This window comes from Agelaius tricolor, unplaced genomic scaffold (assembly GCF_023055355.1).
Source record: "Agelaius tricolor isolate 1412-34295 unplaced genomic scaffold, bAgeTri1.0.p SCAF_4, whole genome shotgun sequence".
NCBI lineage: Eukaryota > Metazoa > Chordata > Aves > Passeriformes > Icteridae > Agelaius > Agelaius tricolor.
The window spans coordinates 48698069-48717099 of NW_027269264.1; the positions used below are offsets into that span (position 1 = coordinate 48698069).

The window sequence follows — 19031 nt, forward strand, 5'->3', positions numbered from 1 at the left end:
AGGGGCCAATGGCTGCGCGGGAGGCGGTCCCGGTGGGCGGGGGCGGGTGACGTCAGGGCCGCCGGTGCGCGGCGGGGCGGCCGGAGGCGCGCGCCCCACGGCAGCCGCGGCGGCGGCGGCGGCGGCGATGGCCCGGCGGGGCGGCGGGGGCGGCGGGCAGCGCCTCCCGCTGCCGCTGCCGCTGCTGCTCCTGCCGCTCCTGCTCCTGCCGCCGCCCGCCGCCGGTGAGCGCCGCCGGGAGACCGGGGCGGGGGGCGCGGGTGTGGGGCGGCGGGGCGAGCGCGGGACGGGGCGCGGGAGCGCACGTCGAGGGTGCCGGCGCGGCGGGGGCTCGGCGGTACCGCGGGGGACGCGTGTGCCGCGGGTGGGAGAGGCGGCGGAGCGGAGAGCGGGGCTCCGTGCGGCGGGACGCGAGGGATGAGCTCGGGATGGGTGCGAGGTGCGGGAGCCGTGGGGTGTGGGGGTGCGCGCAGTGGGGCGGGGGGCGGCTGCGGACGGAACGCGGGGCTGTGTGCGCTGGGCAGGAGCTGTGGGGCTCGGGGTGCGTGCGGCGGGACGCAGGGGATGAACTTGGGATGGGTGTGAGGTACGGGAGCCGTGGGATGTGGGGTGTGCGCGCAGTGCGGGGGTGGGATTGGAGCGCCGGGATGTGCGCGGTGGGCAGGGGGATGCAGGCACGGGGCGCGGGGTCCGTGCGGCGGAGCACAGGACAGCGCACCGTGGGGCAGCGGGATGAGCGTGTAGTGGGCGTGAGGCAGAAGAGCAATTGGATGTGAGGGGTGCACGCAGTGGGGCGGGGGCCAGGTGGGAATGGAGCACGGGGGTGTGCGCGGTGGGCAGGAGGGTTGGAGGTGTGAGTCACGGGGCAGAGGGATGAGCTTGGGATGGGTGTGAAGTACACGAACAATGGGATGCGGGGTGTGCGTGCAGTGGGGCAGGGAGTGGGTGAATGCGGTGAGGAGAAGGGGTGCAGGTGGGGGGTGCGGGGCGCCATGTGGTGGGGGTCAGGGGATGCACTTGGAATGCGTAGCTTGGGATGAGCTACACGAGCAATGGGATGTGAGGTTTGCATGCAGTGGGGCAGGGTGCGGGTGAGAATGGAGCACAAGGGCACAGTTTTGGGGGGATGTCATCCTGGGATGTGGGGTGCACATGTGATGGGACACGGTGAGTGTGGCACAAGGGATGGGGCCAGCGTGCAGTGGGGTGTGGGGCAGATATGCCGCAGAGTACAGAGGTGTCCCCAGCTGGGTGTGGGGTGTCATGGGACACAGGGTACACCTACAATGGGACATGAGGTGGGTGCAATGGACGCAGAGATGCGTGTGCAGGGGGCTGTTTGCATAATGGGCTACAGGGACGCCTGTGTACAGGGTACTGGATGTCTGTGGAATGGGATGCGTGGATGTGCATGCAATGGGGCACGGTGTGCCCATGCAGTGGGGCATGGAGACAGATGAGCAGTGGGGTGCAGAGTTGTGCGTGCAGGCAGTGCATGGGCAGTGGAACACCCTGGGACGGAGGCGTGTGCGTGGGCAGTGAGTGGGCCCGGGGGGTTGCAGATGCAGGGCAGGAGGCTGTGTGCATGCAGGGGGCAGCGGAGATGGACAGCCTGCAGAAACGGGGGTGTGTGTCCAGCGGGGCGTCAGGATGTGCGGGGGATACATCAACGACAATATGAGACCAGGAGCAGGCTGTGGGGCAGGGAGCTGGCTTAGTGACCGAGATGCGGAAGGATACTTGGGGGCTTCGAGGGGCGTCCCCCGGGAAGGAGGGAAGCTGGCCGGGGCTGCCGGTGCCCGGTGCCGCGGTGGGGCGGCAGCGGGAGCTGTGCGCGGTGCTGACCGCCGGCCGCGGAGCTGTCCGCGGTGCTGACCGCCGGCCGCGACCTGAGGCTGTAGCCGCGGGGCTGGTGTCCTGCGGCTCTGGCCGCTGGCGGCCTGAAGCAGGGGGGCTTTGGCTTTTCTTCTTCCATCCACTGCGCTTCCATGGATAGTAATCGCAGTCCATCCTCCAGCACCTTTCCCCTGTCTGGCTGCACTGCCATGCCTCCTCAGACTGACCCTCTGCTTCAACCAGTTCTCTCACCTTGCCCTGGGTGAGAGAGTTTGGAGGAGCTGCACTGGGACTGGATAGCTCTGGGTCCTTCCCCCAGTTCCCCTTCTGCAGTTGTGTTCAACACCCTCGCTGGGGTCCCCTGCCAGGTCACTGTCCCCACGGGGGGCTGTGGAGTGACCAGGTGGTTCCTGGTGGAGAAATTGGGATCGAATGCTCTTGCATTGAGGAGACAGGTGCTTCATGCCTGGCTTGTGCCGGCTGGGAGTGAAGGGGAGGGGGAGCTGCCTTTGTTCCAGACAAGGGAGCAGATGCATGTCAGTGTACAGCCTGCTGGGGCTGCACACACGCAGCACAAACACACGTGCATACAAGCACATGCGCACAGTCCCAGCCAAGAACATGTAGTGCAAAGCAGACCCTCTTCTCAGCTATCCCACTTCGTGCTGGACAAGTCCTCCTGGGCACAGACCTGCTCCCAGCCCACCCTCTGTTGGCCTCCCCCTTTCCAGCAGCTTGTGAAGAGGGGTATCTCATTCTTGCTGTGTCTCTAGAGAAAAACGGATGGGCCTTCCAGGCTGGCACTGGTGTAGTGTGGTAATGGTAGGTGCAGTTATGGCTGCTGTCTCTGGTCCTGCTCTCTCTTGTGACAAAGAAGCGGCTGTCTCACTGCTGATGGGGCTCCTGAAAATCGACCTGTCAGGCAGCTTGTCAGGGGGAGGTGGCCCCCACCTGTGCTGTGGGCTTGCAGGAAGCATCTTTCAGACATGGGGCTGTGCACAGGCACACACCCCCCTGGGCGTGGGCTTGCACGCCTCCACTCTGCCATGCACGCAGACTGCACCCACGTGTGCATATGTGCACACATATGTGCACCGTTCCTCCTCCACAAACCATGGGAGAGCTGGGAGGCAGCGCAGGAAGTGCTCTGCCTGCTCCTTCTTCTTGTGGCTCGAGGATGAAAGTCTGCACTTTATGATGGGCTCGGTGCTGAGCCTCCCCAGCAGGCAGATGAGGGGGAAGGTGTGTTCCTGTGGGAGCTGACCTGCTAGGGCATAGCTGAAGCCATGAAAAATATCCCTTTACTATTAGACGTAAAATGCAGGAAGCAGAGCATGAGCAGCCAGGACCATGGGCTCCTCAGGCTACTGCAAATCAGTGCCCACAGCTTGATGAACCAGACTTGAGGCTGTGCTGAACCAGGAATGATGCAGACTGTGCCAGGGCTGGGTGACACAGCTGGGGACAGCTGACATCAGCCCTGGGCATTCACTGAAATGGCACTGTCCCAGCCCCTCCTGCCTCCAGGCTGCTGGATGCTTGTGACATAATCAGAGCCTGGGTGGTTGGCCTGCTCTGGGGGGGTGCTCCACAACCCCCTCCCCAACCCTTTGCCCCACTGAGAGCCGCCTGGGTCTCCTTTGCAGACGGGCTCTTTGTGACCGACTACTTCACCCGCACACCACGCAAGCTCAGCCCCTTCCGCTCCTTTGCCAGCATCGAGCTCTTCCACTTCCACATTCCCGAGGACACAGTCATCGCTGTTTGGAACCTCATCACCTTCAAGGAGCAAGGTGGCACCTTTGGGGATCAATGTCCAGACCGCAGCATCACCGTGTGAGTAAGCAGCCTAGCCTGCCTGTATCCTTCCTGCCTGCCTCTGCTGCTCCTGCCTGGATTTGCCCCACAGCTTGCCTGCTCTTGCCTGCTTCTTTGCTTGCACAAGCACGTGTACCTATAGAGTCAAAGAATCATGGAACCACAGAATCCTTTGGGTTGGAAAGGACATTAAAGATCATCTCGTTCCAACCTGCTACCATGGGACGTGTTCCACTAGAGCAGGTTGCCAAATGAGTACCATGAAGCTGCTCGCTCATCCCCCCTGCTCCCCCGGTGGGGAGGAGAATCATGGAAAAAAAAGTAAAACTCGTGGGTTGAGATAAAAACAGTTAACTAATCAAAATAAATATGCCAATATCACTAATTATGAAACAGCTACAAAAATAATAATAATAACAACAGTAACAAAAAGGAGAGAGAAGTAAAACCCAAGAAAGATGAGTGATTCATCACACAATTGCTCACCACATGCTGACTGATGCCCAACCTGTCCCCCAGCAGTGATTGGTGGCTCCATGCCAACTCTCCCAAGTTTATACACCGGGCAGGAGGCTCTATATGGAACAGAATGGTATTCTGTATGGTATGGAATATTACTTTGGTCAGTTTGGGTCAGCTCTCCAGGCCATGCTCCCTTATAACATCTTGTGCACCCGCTCTCTGGCAGAGCATGAAACACTGAAAAGGGCTTTAGGGTAAGCGCTGCTGAGCAACAACTGAAACGTCAGTGTGTTATCAACATTGTTCTCATACTAAATCCAAAACACAGCACTGTACCAGCCACTCAGAAGAAAATGAACCCTATCCCAGCCAAAACCTAGACAACATGTACGCTCTCTCCCCATGATTCAACTTCCCAGGACCAATGCAGGCTCCACTCTTCTGTGCATCTCACAGATGAACTGTTTTGCCTGAACACCCACTCAGGAAGGCTCAGTCTCCAGAAAGGTCCCAGCTTCCATGATGTCTTCAAGCACAGAGGAAGACACTCACATGTAGGACACACTGCCCAGCCTACACCCTGCTGACTGCTGTCTCTCCTGCAGGTATTTCCGCTCAGGGGCTCCATCTGTCATTAACCCACTGCACACGCACTTCCCCAGGGACACGGCCGTCCCTGGCTCCTTCGCACTGACCCTCACCTGGACCCTGCCCAACCGCACCACAGGCGTCTTCAATGTCACCAGCCCACTGCCCGGGGACTGGTTCCTGGCTGCCCACCTGCCCAAGGATGAGGGCAAGATCTCCGTTAAGGTGAAGGGCCTGGAGGGACCATGGTGGGGCTGGGGTCTGACTGCTCTGGGCTGGCAGTGCCCAGGGCAGGTGTCCCAAGTGGGGGCAGTGCCCTGTGCCCCTTGCCCTGTGCTGACTCTCCTCTGCTGCAGGGGCTCTACGAGGAGTGCCAGTATCTCTTCCAGCCACAGCTCATCGTGCAGCGCCTGGTGAACATCGCTGTGCTGTACCCCGGTCATGTCACCGAGCAGAGCATGGCCCCCCACAACCGCTCCTGCCTCTACAAGTGAGTGTGAGAAGGTCACCCACGGAGGGGGCATTCTCAGGATGGGGAGATGGGGGTGTCCCATCCCTCTGGCTTCCCTCCCCAGCCCTGTTAGTCTGTAGTGATGGGCACAGCCTGGCACTGCTGTCCCGCAGGGTCTTTGTGCCCAGCTACACATCGCGAGTGCTCGTGGAGGTGCTGCGGTGCCGTGGCGCCGAGGGCTGCCCACTCTGGCTGCGTGTGCGGGCCAAGGCTCCTCCCTTGCACAACTCCACAACCCTGGACTGCCGGGAACACACTCCCTGCCAGCTGGCACAGGACCTGCCCTTCTGGCAGCACTGGTACTACGTGCTGGTGGAGAAACACCCTGGGGTGCCGGGCACTGTCTCCTTCCAGGTCACCGTGCAGCTCACAGGTGAGGGTGCATGTGGAGGTGTGGGTGGAGGCATGGTCTTTACTCTGCTTTGGTGTGGGGGCTAAAGGATGCCCTCAGGATCTGTCTGCAGCTGGGCACAGGGTTATACTCAGCTCTGCTGGGATGGGAATGCTGTGAGGTGTTGGGGCTGGGTTGCAAATGGGGATGAATGGCGGGCAAGAAGGAAAGGTGGGAATGAAGAGTGGGCTGGGGCTGTGTGGTGCCCAGGCTGATGACTCTGTCCCTCCAGACTGTTCCCGACCCAACCTGGCCCGGCCGCCCTTCCTGCCCTCCAGCGCCTCCATGAACATGCCCCACTCCTTCGGCTCGGCGGGTGGGCTGGCGCTGGGGGACAGCCCTCCACCCACCAGCCCCAACGACACCAAGCACCCGCTCCCCATCCCTGTCACCTTGCATACTGAAGAGCGGTGCTGGCCCGTCCGGCCCACGCTGCGCAACGAGCTGGACACCTTCTCTGTCCACTTTTACATCTTCTTCGGGCCCAACGTGTCGGTGCCACCCGACCGCCCCGCTGTCTTCGTCATCAACCTCCTGCCAGTGCTGGACAGTGGTGGGGTGCTCAACCTGGAGCTGCGGCTCAACATGGTGAGGTGGCCACATACACCCTGGGGGGGGCAGGGTGGCTTGGGATGGGGGGCAGGATGGGAGATGGGTGATGTCAAGGCTTCAGCAGGGCAGGGAACAGGATTTGGGGTCACAGGCAGTAGTTGTGAAGTTTTTGGGTGATGGAGAATGGATTAGGGTGCTCCAAGGCCCAGGTTCGGGGTGCTCTTGTGTGAAGGGCAGTGGGTTAGGGCACTGCTAGTTGGTGTGCTGTGATCCAAGTGCTGTCAGAGCAGGGGGCACCCCTGGCACTGGTTTAAGGCCATCTCCTTTGCCATCAGAGCTCCCTGTGTGGTGAGAATGTGACAGTGTTTGGGTGTCTGAACCATGGAGTCCCACTGACATCTGGTGACAATGCCTCGGTCACCTGTGAGACAGGTAGGCTGGGCTGTGCATGTCCATCCTGCCATGTCCATGGGGTCACCACCCCTGTGTCTTGCATGAGGCTGGCTGGGAGGAGGCTGCAGAGACCATGGGGGCATGTGGCCCTGGAGCCTGGCACAGGGTACCCTGTCCCTGTTCCAGCTCTGTCCAGGGCAGGGGGCTGCTCTGCTCACCCAGAGCTCTTCTGACCCACAGAGTCTCTGGCAGGCTTCCTGCTCTCCGTTAATGCCACAGCCAGTCTCAGCCGCCTGCGGATCCCCTACCCACAGACCGGCAGCTGGTACCTGAGCCTGCGCTCGCTCTGTGCCACGGAGCACGGGTAAGCCCCAGCAGCACATCCCCTCCCTGTGCCCCGAGGGGGGTGTCCTCACCGTGACCTGTGCGTGCCGTGGGTCTGTGGGTGCACCTGTGCCCTGCGCTGCTGTCTCTGCTCATTGGGTGCACGTGGCTTTGCGGGCCGTGTGTCACCGCGTGTCACCGCGTGTCACCGTGCGAGCGCTGCGTGGGCACGGATGGCTCCGGCTCGCATCTGCCTGGCCATCTGCGGGTCCCCGCGGCTCTTCCCTCTGTCTCGCAGTTAGGAAGTGCCTGTCAGCCCGCGAACGCCGGGCATCTGTCAGCGCCTCTCTCTCCGCCCCCGTCCGCGGCACGGCCCATCTGTATCCGTGCCTGGGAGGGGAGCGGGCTGTCGCTGGGAGGACAGGGCTCTGCTCTGCCAGTGAGGGGCCATCTCTGGTCAGGCTGGGGCTTTGCTCAGCATCTCCAGAGACTGCTGTGGCTCTGTTCCTGGTCTCTGTGTCTGCCTGGAGCCTTGTGGAAGAGTGAGGCTGGTGTGTGTGTGTCTGTACGTGCAAGGATGCATGACTGCGGATGGTGCTGCATGCATGTTTGGGTGCATATGTGCAGCCAGCTCTTTGTGCATGTTCTGGTTTGCACAAGCAGTCAGGGCTTTGCTGAAGCAGTCAGGGCTGTGTATGTTCTGCACACACGCATGTGCAGATTAGATTGTGTGAGGACACAGTCAGTGGACAGCAGACCCACATGCAGCTGGCACTGTGTGCATACCTGCGCATGTTGGGGTGCCTGTGTGTGCCCACCCAGCAGCTGGACATGCTGTCAGCGTGTGGGGCTGCCTGTGCTCGGGGTTGCTGAAGCTAAGGAGTGCTGGCAGTGCCCAGAGTCTTTTGCAGGGGCAGCCCAGGGCAGTGGGGTTGGTGTGCCTGCTCTGACTCCTCTGCTGCGTTTCTAGTTCACGCTGAGTTGCCAGCCACAGTCAGTCCTTCCCTGATGGGCTCACACATGGCCATTGCAAGGCAGGGCGTAGTGTTTGCACAGCAAAAGCCAAATGAAATAGGAACCAGCTGAGTGTGCTGCTAAAGGCAGAGGGGCTTTAAGCGTGGCCACGTTCCTCCTGCTCATTCAGGCTGGCACAAACAATTGTAGCACACAGGATCCTTGGGGACCAGCTCTCATCTACCTGTGCAGCACCAAAGAATCTCATTCTCAAGCTTGCCCAGTCCCTGGGTCTCCCATCACCTGCCAAGTCTGGGTGAGACAGGTGGCTCTGGTAGAGGCAGGAGCTCTTCAAGGGCACAGGGTGAGAGCTGACCCCTTTCTCCCACCCCGCAGGTTTGAGCCGTGCACCAACGTGACAGCTGAGGTGTACCTGCGTGCCTACCTCTCACCCTGCATCAACGACTGCGGCATCTATGGCCAGTGCAAGCTGCTGCGCACCAACAACTACCTGTATGCTGCCTGCGAGTGCAAGGCTGGTGAGAGCTGAGCCCAGCACCCACAGACCCTGCATCCTTCCCTTCCCTTCCCTTTGGATACCACTTGTGTCCCAGTAGTCCATTCGTGCCAGGTCTCTGCAGGGTGCTGGAAAGGGGGTTCCCTGCTCACCCCCCAGACCCTGCGAGTGCTGCAGTGGTGATGGCAGCTCTCCCTGGTCACAGGCTGGAACGGCTGGGGCTGCACAGACAATGCTGAGGCTTTCTCCTACGGCTTCCAGCTCCTCTCCACGCTGCTGCTGTGCCTCAGCAATGTCATGTTTGTGCCTCCCGTGGCTATTGCTGTCCGCAGCCACTACCTCCTAGAAGCTGCTGTCTACATCTTCACCATGTTCTTCTCCACTGTGAGTGTGTGTGGGGCAGCTGAGGGGCAGCAAAGGGCTGGGGCTGTGCAGGGCAGCTCTCACAGCCTTTTCCTGCTACCCTAGTTTTACCATGCCTGCGACCAGCCGGGCATTGTGGTGTTCTGCATCATGGAGTATGATGTGCTGCAGTTTTGTGACTTCTTGGGCTCTCTCATGTCTGTCTGGGTCACTGTCATCGCCATGGCCCGGCTCCAGCCCATAGTCAAGCAGGCAAGTGTGGGGAGGGAGCATGCAGGACAGGCATGGGAGAGATTTATCCTGATGGGTGCCCCACTGCTCCACAGGTGCTCTACCTGCTGGGGGCCATGCTCCTGTCCATGGCTCTGCAGATGGACCGTCACGGGCTCTGGAACCTTCTGGGGCCCAGCCTTTTTGCTTTGGGGATAATGGCCGTCGCCTGGGTAAGATGATGTCCCTTATGTCCCCATCCTGCCCCTGCCAGCATCTCCTCTCTGCTGCCCTCACTCTTCCCTGGCTCCTGAGCGGTGTGTCACTATGGCACAGAGGCCGCGCCTGGCCCTGCTGTGTGTCCCTGTTCCAGCCTGTCCTCTCCCCACCACAGACGGCTCGCACCATCCGTCGCCGCCACTGCTACCCTCCCACCTGGAAGCGCTGGGCTTTCTACCTGTGCCCGGGCGCGCTGATCGCGGCGGCGGCCGTGCTGCTCTATGCCTTCGTGGAGACAGAGGAGAACTACTTCTACATCCACAGCATCTGGCACCTGCTCATCGCCGGCAGCGTTGGCTTCCTGCTGCCGCCCCGCGCCAAGCCCAGCCGGCGCCTGGGGCCGCTGCCGCGGCGCAAGGGGTGTGGGTACCAGCTCTGCGTCAACGAGCAGGAGGAGCTGGGCCTCGTCGACCCTGCTGTGGCCTCCATCAACAGTATTTGTACCAGCTGATGCTACCAGCTCAGACTCCTCTGTCCTGGACAGCAGTCCTGTGGGGCTCAGCACCCACTCTCTTTGCTGGCCACCCCTCTCTGGGGGTGCCAGGACTCCTCTGGACAGGCACACAGCCACCTGTGCCAACCTGTTCTTCCAATTACAGCCTGATTGAACTTGTCTCCAGGGGTTGCTGTGGCTCAGTCTGGGGCAGAGCTGTGGGGTCTCAAGGCTGAGCTAGGTCACATTCCTCTCTTTGCCAGGCCATGGAGTTGCTGAGGGGATGTGGTTTGGTGTGGAGCGGAGGAATGGCAACAGTCTCTGGCTCTCAGTCAGAGCTAGCTGTGGTGGCTACTCTAGAGCTGATGCAGCTCCAACAGAGCAAAGTGGCTGGCAGGAGGTGGGGAGCAGAGACTGTAGTGTTTTGGCTCCTGTCATGACAGGTTTCAAGGCTGGGATGTCTTTGCTGGGGCACTGTGCTCTCACAGATGGCTGTCATGTCTGACCTGGGAGCATCTATGCTGTACCAGGGCATCTAGGATCCTCTCCAAGCCTGCAGGACCGTGGTGAGCCCATAGCTGTAGTGGGGGTAGGTGCCACTGAGTGCTGCTGCTGCCTGTCACAGCAGTGCAGAGCTCTGAGAGGCCTCTGCCTTCAAAGGCCACATCCCCAGGAGCCCACAGCCTATTCGTGTCACCAATTGCCTGGGACAGCCTGCCTCAGCACCCCACATGTCACTGCCACCCAGACTAGTGACCCTGTGTCCCTGCTGTTGCCCCCAGCGCCGTCTCTGAAGGGCACTGGGCCCCAGTGGGAGGGCACTGCATGGGCTGCACCCTGTGACCCGGCTGGGACAGCCCTTTCTCAGCCCCTGCTCCTTGTCTGGCTCATGGGCAAGCCTGTGGGCTCAGCACTCACTGCAGCCAGTGGTGACCATGGTGTGGTGACACACTCTCAGGCTGTGTGTGTACCCCAAGGACAGGGGGGTTTCACTGACACAGAAGCTCAGAGGGGTCCAGGGAGGACGGGGAAAGTTTCACTGACACTTTTCACCCCTCTGGGGACTTCCCCAATCTCCTGAGAATTTCTCAGCCCTGCAGGGGTCTTCACGGTGGAATCCTGAGGCAAAGCTCTGCATCCTACCAGCCACATCCTGGCTGAGCAGAGCCCACCCACCAGCAGCCCCCCTCCCTGTACCCCTGGGGACAGAGCCCGGCACAGGGAGATTTACTGGATGCTTAACAGGATTAGCAACTGCAGGCAGGCAGGCAGCTATGTAATAGGATTGCAATCTAATTAAAACTGCTTCTTGGGAGCTGGGCCCCAGCTGGCCAGAGCAGGGTGGGCTTGGGGGTTTGTGGGGGTTTGTGGGGACTGTGGGGATGGGATTGGCAGAGCAGGAGGAGGGATAAGCTGGTGAGGACCATGGCAGTGCTGGTGAGTTCAGGGGTTTGCTGCCTCTGTCTCTGGGCCTTGGTGGGGACTATGTCCATGGGGAGCCAGCCTGGTGTGGAAGTGTGCTGGGCAGCCTGGGCAGGAGTCCCAGTCATTGTACAAGGACTGGGGAACCTGCATCTGCCATTTTCCTTCCCCCTGAGCTCATCCTCAGCCCTCTTTCTGCCATACTGAATGTCCTGTCTGGCCAGGTGACAGATTAAGGATTAATTTTTAAATTAAGTCCAATTGCACCCCACTGGCAGTAGCAGCCCCCAGAGGATGAGGAGCTCAGCTTTAGCTTTCACATCAGCAAGAGGGTGGAGTGGAGTGCCCACTGGGCACAAGTTTGTCCTACACCAATTCATCCCAGTTTCATGGAGGTGTCAGGGCTGCATGCAGCATCCTTACCCATCCCTCACCCCCTGTCTCACTGCTGCAGGGCTGAAGTGCAAACCTGCTGCTTGTCAAATTTGTGAAGACTCTACAATAACAGAGCCAGTGGTGGGATGAGCAGTGCCTGTGCAAGCAGCTGCACAGCCCCTGGCCTGCCTCACAGCAGACACCACGGGGTGACACATATGGGACTGGGCCCTTGAGGGGTCCTGGAAGAGGTGGGCAAGGGTTTTAGCCAGGAGAGCTGCCCAGAGAAGCCTGGAGGAGCCACACACCAGCTCTGCTAGACTCTGCTTTTCTGGGCAGCTGGTGCAGCTCAGAGCTCCCTCTCCTTTTAATTAAACCAGCAACTGCATTTTTCATCTCAAGGACAGGCCACGCATCTGACCGCACTGCCCAGGAGGGAGCTCAGCCAAGCAGCACTGGAGGGAATCCAGGCACTCTCTGCCAGCCCAGCTTGTCCCTGGGGGCCCATGGGCTGCCTGCTGAGAGCTGGGAATCCCCATTCTCACTTCATCTCACAGTCCCAGGGTGGGCAGAAACCCATGCCTAGCTCAGGGTGCAGCTCGGTGCAAATGCAGAACACACAGTACAGGACAGGAAGGGTTTTTTTTTTTTTCCCTGCAGGACAGGAAGGGTTTTTGCTCCCTGCTCCAGGCACCAAGCATGAGAAGCAGGTCTCTCCTGTGGCACACCCAACACAAGGGGTGTGTGTGCCTCCCACCTCTCCCCGGGACACACCATGGGGGACTCCAGTTCCCCTCAGTCACCTCCCCTTTGTTGCAAGGTCAGGAGCACCAGTGTGTCCGTGCCTGTGGGCCTAGTGAGTTTTTCTGTCACAGTTCCCCATGGCCTCCAGCCCCTGCCCCTTGAGGATGCACTTGGGCTGAAGGCTGGACTCTCCTCCCTTCTCCTCCTGCTCAGAGACTTGGGCTCTCTGTGAGTCCCACCCTCCCAGTGTAAACAGCTTTCCCGACGTTCCATCCCTGCCTCTGCCAGGCACAGCAACCACATAACCATGGCAACAGTATCCCTTATAACAGCCAGGTACATCTGACATCCCCATGGCAACCAACTCCCGGAACAGCCGATGAGGAGCTTTGCTTCCTCAGTGCTGGAGAGGGATGGGGAGGTGGGGGGGGTTCGAGCCATGCCAGGTCAGGGGCAGACGCAGCTGGGTAGAGTTTTTGACTCGTGTGTGGGGCAGCATAAGTCTCTACAGCCTCCGTCCTGACAGGTAGGATGCAGTGGGCACAGGGGGTGCACAAGAAGGCGGCAGCCCCGGGAGCAGTATCACCCTGATTGCCGCATCCCTGCTCCATCCTGCCTGGGCTGTCAGTGCCATCGGGCCAGCGCTCCCTGCTCCAACACAAGTTTCTTGGAAACGTGCATCCCAAACACTGGTGTTGTGCTTCCTGCCACAACCTCCTCCCACGCCAGTCCCCGCTAAAGAGGTGCTCCGCCTGTTGCCCTCACCCTGCCCTCCTCGGGGGCTGCCGGACCCTCCCACCGCTGCCCGCCCAGCGCCTCCTGCCCGCGCTCATCACCCAGCAGCCCTGACGCAGTCTGTCGTTGCAGATGGCAATTGCATGCCATGCAACTTTAATGTGTCAGGCCTGAATTATTGAGCCCTGCAGCAGACTGCGCGCACGCAGGCAGCACCCGGCATCCCTCCTCCTCCTCCTCTCCCTGCCACCGTGTGCCTGGCCAGGAAGCAGCGGGAGGGGGCTGGTGAGAGGTCCAAGGTTTTGGGGTCTGTCTGGGTGCCCAGGGGTGCTGTGCCCCTCGCTAACCGCCGTGGCTGGGAGGTGTGGGTGGAAGGGTGGCTGGGGGTGTCACCAGATCGGTCACCTGGGGGTTGGTGAGTCCCCAGGCAGGTGTCTAGGGAGGGACGTGTAACCCTGCTGTCCCCGCCTCAGCATTTTCTCCCTGTATCCTCGTGAAACCCCGGGTCAAGAGGCACAGAGCCCCTGGAGCTGCCCTGGGAGTCCTCAGCCCTCCTGCTCACTGTGCTGCCAGACCCAGGGAGGCAAAGCCTTTCCACCCCAGTCAATGTAAATCCCATGGTGGATACAGACAGAGCTTGCTCCCTGGCTGGACATGGCTGTCACTGTGCTGCTCTGGGGATGATGAAGGGCTCAGAGAATGCCCTGGCTGCTCTCTTATTTTTGCAGCTTGCCTGAAGCACCCTGCAGCCACTCGACGATTTTCTCATCAGAGTAGCAAGGCTTGACCGCCCTCCCCACACAGCCCCATCCATCACCCACGGCTGGCACCACCGTGCAGCTCACAGGCACTGGCCCTGTCCTGCTTGCTCCCTGGCTGTCCCTCAGCCCTGCAGGCAGTGCCTGCGCCATGGCCAGCCCGAGGGAGCAGCTCTGTGCATGCAAAGGGACCCTGTTTTCCCTGGGGGAGCCCATGCACAGCCTGCTTGCTCACCCCTCCTCCTCCCCCATGCCCTAGCTCCAGGTCTCATCCTCCCTGCTGCCATCCCCACCCTTCGGAGAGGGGATCAGGGACCCCTCAGAGCTTCACCCCCAGTCTGCTGCACGCTGGGTGAGGATCAGCTGGGAGCCAGGCACTCACAAGTGGGAGATACACCAGGAAAAAGCCCAGCTCCAGTGTCGTGGGGCAGCTCTCCAGGGCCCTGCTCCTGGGAAACACCCTGCCATGGATACCTGTCCCACAGAACTGAGACAGAGCTGAGCATGGCAAAGTCAGCCCAGAGCAGGGACAAGGGGGTGTCAGGGGGCCCAGGGCACTGAGAGCCATCATTGTCCCAGCAGCACATCATGTCACAACACCTGGGAGAGTGAGGGAACACAAGAGTGGCAGGGCATGCCCAGTTTGGCATCAGGGTAGGGGTGCAGGGGCTGTGGGTATGAGGGACAAAAGGCTTGGCTGTACCCAGAGGGACCAGAGCATTGCAGGGGGAATGTGTCAAGGGACAAACAGCAGCTGCCATGGTCACATGGCTGGAAGGGAGCAGCAGACAGGAAAGGGGGACACTGAGACATGGGAAATCAGGAAAATATGCTGGTGATGCAAAGCATCACAATTTTCAGCTGCTGCTAATTGAGTTTCTTGGAGAGGTTGGTGGGGAAACCTGCGGGGGAGCTGGACTCGGGACTTTATCCCTGGCAATTTAGAAGAGGGCTGTTGAAGACCTGCTCTGTCGAGCAGAAAAACCACTTGAGTCGTGCTTAACTTCATCAAGGGAACTGCATAGAAATCAGGGAGCTTGCTAAGAGAAATTAATAGAGCAGCCAGGGGGGCAGACTGCCTGCAGACAGCATGAGAACTGCTCAGATCCACATGCTGGAGACTTCCAGTAAATGAACACGTCCTTTAACAAGATTTGCGAGGCCAGCATGGCCAAGGAGCAGAGTGAGTAAATGGGTGGGAAAGGTCATCCCTCAAGGAAGGGAGCTGTGCCAAAATGAAGAGCACATGAAAGGGGGGGAAGGTTACATGAAAAACCAGAGCAAAACAACCCGCAGAGAGCCTTTGAGGAAGATCTTGGCAACAGTTTAAAATTGCAAATAATTTTGCGGTGCTAAATTTGCTAAATTGTTGCCATAGCAATGAGAGTTTGGGGATGTCCGGGGTGCATCCGAGTGCTGCAGCTTAGATTTACCCCTTTGGATGAATCTTGGGGTAGGATCTGTGAGTCCTGCCAGCTCTTTCTGTTAGGACAAGGAAGCCAAGTGTTTCTATCCCTGAAGCAGACATCTATGGCCCACAGAGGGGTGATGCTGAAGGAGCAGCCTTGGCACATCCAGGCTGGTGAGCAGAGGAAGGGCTGGGATTGCAAGGACAAAGTCTACGAGTACAAAATGCAGCTGCACTTGCTGTCAAATGGTAGGAAATTAAGGCAGTTGCTCTTGTGAGAAATCAGCCTTGCACCAACAGAAATCAAGCTGTTACACCAAATGCAATCCTGGATAAATTTATCTTAAGAAGCAAGCCTGCAGAGGAAGATAAAATCAAGTTAGCAGAGGCTGAGAACACTGTCCATAGACGAAAAGCCACTGTTCCCTTTATGGCTTGCAGATTAAAGTTTTCCCTTAAAAATCATTTCCCCCCACTCAAACACTACCACTAAAATTTCCCTTGAGCCCCAAGTGCTAGGCAATATGTTGTTATGTGTGAACAGAACTCTCAATGGAGCCCGCATTAAAGAAATCATATTGAAGCTTCCTGTTGGACTGAGAGAGGTGCCTACAATGGGAGGAATATTACAGATTATTCTTACTTTACATAAATATGCTTCATCACCTCCACAGCTAAAACACAAGGCTCTGCATTTTGAAGAGGAATGTTTTTGGCTAAAATTAAATGGGCTTGGAACAAGTGCAATCCAGAGGCTCCTGGCTTAGCAGGAAGGGAGGGAGGTAAGTCCCTGAGGGCTCCGTGTGCCAAGTCCTCCTGAGCAGCTTTGCCCCAGGGCTTGCCTGCAGTCAGCAAATCTCCTGCCAGCACAACTACAAATCCCAGATGAGCCCATGAGGATTGTTGTTCTAATTAACTAATGAAGCCGTCTCCTGTTGGGAAGATGGATAATCTGAGCTGGAGGCTTCCTCCCTGTGGTGGGGGAGGACCTGGAGCAACACCCACCCCCTCTCAAGGGACCTCATAAATGTTTGTACACCCCGAGGCTGTAGGTGCTGCAGGGAGGTGCCAAGCGCTCCCAGGCACAGCATCTCCCTGCCCCCTGCCTTCAACCTGCCTTCAAAAATCTGACTGACCCCCTCCTCTGTCTGGCAGGTCCAAAGGCAGCTCGGCTGCTCTCATCCCTGAGTTTTCACTTTGGTCTCACAGTTTTCAGGCAAATCACAAGAGAAAAATTAACATTTGAGGAGGGTGAAGTCTGTGCAGGATCTCCCTGAGCTGCAGCCATGCACAACACAGGAGGATCCACTTCAAAGGGAGGAGCCACTTCATTAAAAAAGAGAACTAGGGCTTTTGATATCAAGATAAACATCCTGATACACATCAAAGCAGCTTTCTCTCCTTGTCCTTAGACACCCTCTCCTGCTTCACTAAAGTCCTGGATTTTGGAATTATACCTCTGCCTAATCCATGCTGTGCTGCATCTCATCTGGATGGCTGTTTGGTGGGGGAGACTCTGGGTGCTGTTTTGTGGTGTGTGAGACCTTCAGGTCACATCCATGAGCCTAAACACTCTGTCACTGCCTTCTGCTCCACACATGAAGAACTAAGAGCTGCTGGTGAAAGTGATTCCATTTCCATTGAAAAACAACATGATTTTAAAAGAAAGTGCAGTAGAGAAGGGACCAAAGGCCATCTGGGTTGCCTGAGAACCCAGTGGCATCCATCCCTCTGGACACCCTCCCCGAGTGGCTGCAGGCCCTTCCTTGGCAGCAGGTTGGGCACCCAGTAGCCTGGGAGAGAGGATTGAGGTGAGGATGCAGGGGTGGTGTGTGCACAGGGTGCTGGGGGGAGTCACACCCACCTTGCTACACCTCTCCTTCAATATTGGGAGATGATGAGAAGGGTTTCACAAGGCTCCAGACCCTTGTCCTGTTCCTAATGCCAATACCTTGTGCTTTTGCTGTAGCCAGGGGCTTTATCAGGGTGGCCATTGGAGCTGGGCTGCAGGTGAGCTGTGGCCAGGAGTTCTGTGTACCTCACACCAGGTCATCCCAGGCCTTGGGGCACTCTTTGGGACAGGAAAGAGAAGTGGCTGATGCAGTGGGGAAGGCACAGGACTGAGCATTCAGCTGTTAGCAGGCAACTACAGACACGGCCCAAAGCTGCTCTCAGAGCAGCCATTTGGGTCATGCTAGCTGTACCCCAGGTTTGTAAGATGGGGCTGGGCTCAAGAGGGCACGGAGCATCACCTCCAGGTTACAGCGTGCTGGCTGGGAGTGAGGCACAGGGGCAAAGAGCTGCTGCCACTGGCAGGTAACAGCTTTATTATTTCAATTCTTCTAGACATCGAACATAGGCTCTGGACATGGGGCAGGCCAAGCAGGAGGGAGAGGATCAGGAGAGTGGTACAGCTTTGACTTGCTCCAGAACGGGTTAAAAACAAGGAAAAATCCTCCATTAAAAACAAGGAAAAATCCTCCCCGCAAGCCTCCACTACCCCAGAGATCCATTCTAGCTGCCCTGGCTGTTTTGTTTCAGCTGCCCTGTCCAAACTGCTGTGTGTGACACAGGCAGAAGGGCTTGTATGCCCAGGTTGCCCAGAGCAGCATCCCCGATGGCCACTAAACAGAAACACTGAAATCCTGCTGAGATGTGCTCGTGCTTTCACTTGTGTTTCTAGCCTGGTGAAGATCTGGCATGCCCCAGAAGAAGCCCACCCTTTTTTCCCTCTGCTGTCCTGGCTGTCTCCAGCCCTCAAGTGCAGACACATTGCATGTGCCCGGAGGGGGGGTTCTCACCAGGCAGGGCTTGTGATGGAGACCCCCAGGAAAGGCGAGGGCTGTGTCTATCCCAGACCCTTCCACACCTTGTGCCAGCCCCATACGCCTGCTGGAACCTGCACTGCACCCCAGCACTCGGGGCTTGCTGGGGAGTAGCCCTGCCCCACCGCCCCCCGGCACCGCCCCGAGCCCCAGCTGGAGGGGAGCAGGGCCACGGGAAGCCGGGGGCACGGAATGTGTGCAGGCAGAGGCTGGAGCACAGGGAGCCGTGCGAGTGCCCCAGCCTGGCCCGGCAGGACAGCCCCGCTGCCCGGCAGCCCGCGGGTGGCGGCGGGGCAGCCCCTGGGCGTGGGGACACCGCGGGGGCGGCGATGCCCCAGCCCCGCCGGGCCGGGCCGGCCTCCGGACCCTCCGCGGGAGCCCCGCCGGGGCTGCCCCGCCCGTGACGTCACGGGGCCCCGCCCTCGCCCCGCCCTCTACCCGGCACAACCTCTGCGATTGGGTGGCGTGCCCGACCGGACCCGCCCACCCTCTCATTTCTGAGTTTCTATTGGTGGCTGAGCTGTCAATCCAGCCAGGCCACGCCCCTCACGGGTAGGAGGGGAGCGGCGCCCCGGAGACCCGCAACGCCATGCGTCCTCTTGGCGCCGCTCTGCGGCCCCGGCACCCCCCACTGCAGCCCCGGCAGCTCCAGGGCCGCTCACTGCACCTCACTGCACCCCCGGCACCCCTCACTCTCTTCACCTCCTGAATGCAGAGGGGGCAGCCCACCCCACTGCCCCAGCACCCCAGAGCTGAAGGATTGGTGCTGTGGTGCCCCAGGCCTGGAAGGACTGGGTGTAGGTGTAGACTCAAGTGAGGAGCATGGCAGAATGGCAGGGAGCAGGCCAGGGTGTTGGGGAGTGTGGTGGGATCACGGGGATCACAGCAGGCAGGCTGGGAGCAGGACAGGACAACCAGTGGAATGATGGGGAGCACAGCAAGGTCAGTGTGGAGGACGGACAACCACAGCAACTTCCCCAGTGTAAGCAGCAGGGCTCAGGAAGGGAGATCCCACCTTTCTCTTCTCTTTGCCTGCCCTGATAAGTCCCAGGAAGAGAAATCTGGGGCAGAGATGTTTGCAGGCAGCGGCCCCATCACTGTGAGGCTTGGGGCCAGAGCTGCTGGCCGGCAGC

At 59.3% G+C, this 19031-nt stretch overlaps 1 protein-coding gene across 2 annotated transcripts; it reads left to right on the forward strand.

Moving 5' to 3' along the window:
• The first annotated feature begins 58 nt into the window (after positions 1–58).
• TMEM8B (transmembrane protein 8B) lies at positions 59–9813 on the forward strand. 2 transcript variants are annotated; one of them, XM_071425639.1, is made up of 13 exons: positions 59–224; positions 3483–3672; positions 4722–4929; positions 5061–5194; positions 5329–5588; positions 5839–6194; positions 6494–6590; positions 6792–6915; positions 8226–8368; positions 8552–8730; positions 8815–8961; positions 9036–9152; positions 9314–9813. In XM_071425639.1, the coding sequence occupies exons 1-13, from the start codon at positions 128–130 to the stop codon at positions 9647–9649; spliced, it is 2388 nt and encodes a 795-aa protein (XP_071281740.1). In that variant the 5' UTR covers positions 59–127; the 3' UTR covers positions 9650–9813. The 2 variants fall into 2 exon arrangements, with proteins under 2 accessions (XP_071281740.1, XP_071281741.1); XM_071425640.1 differs by lacking the exon at positions 59–224 and adding an exon at positions 403–439.
• The last annotated feature ends 9218 nt before the right edge of the window (positions 9814–19031 follow it).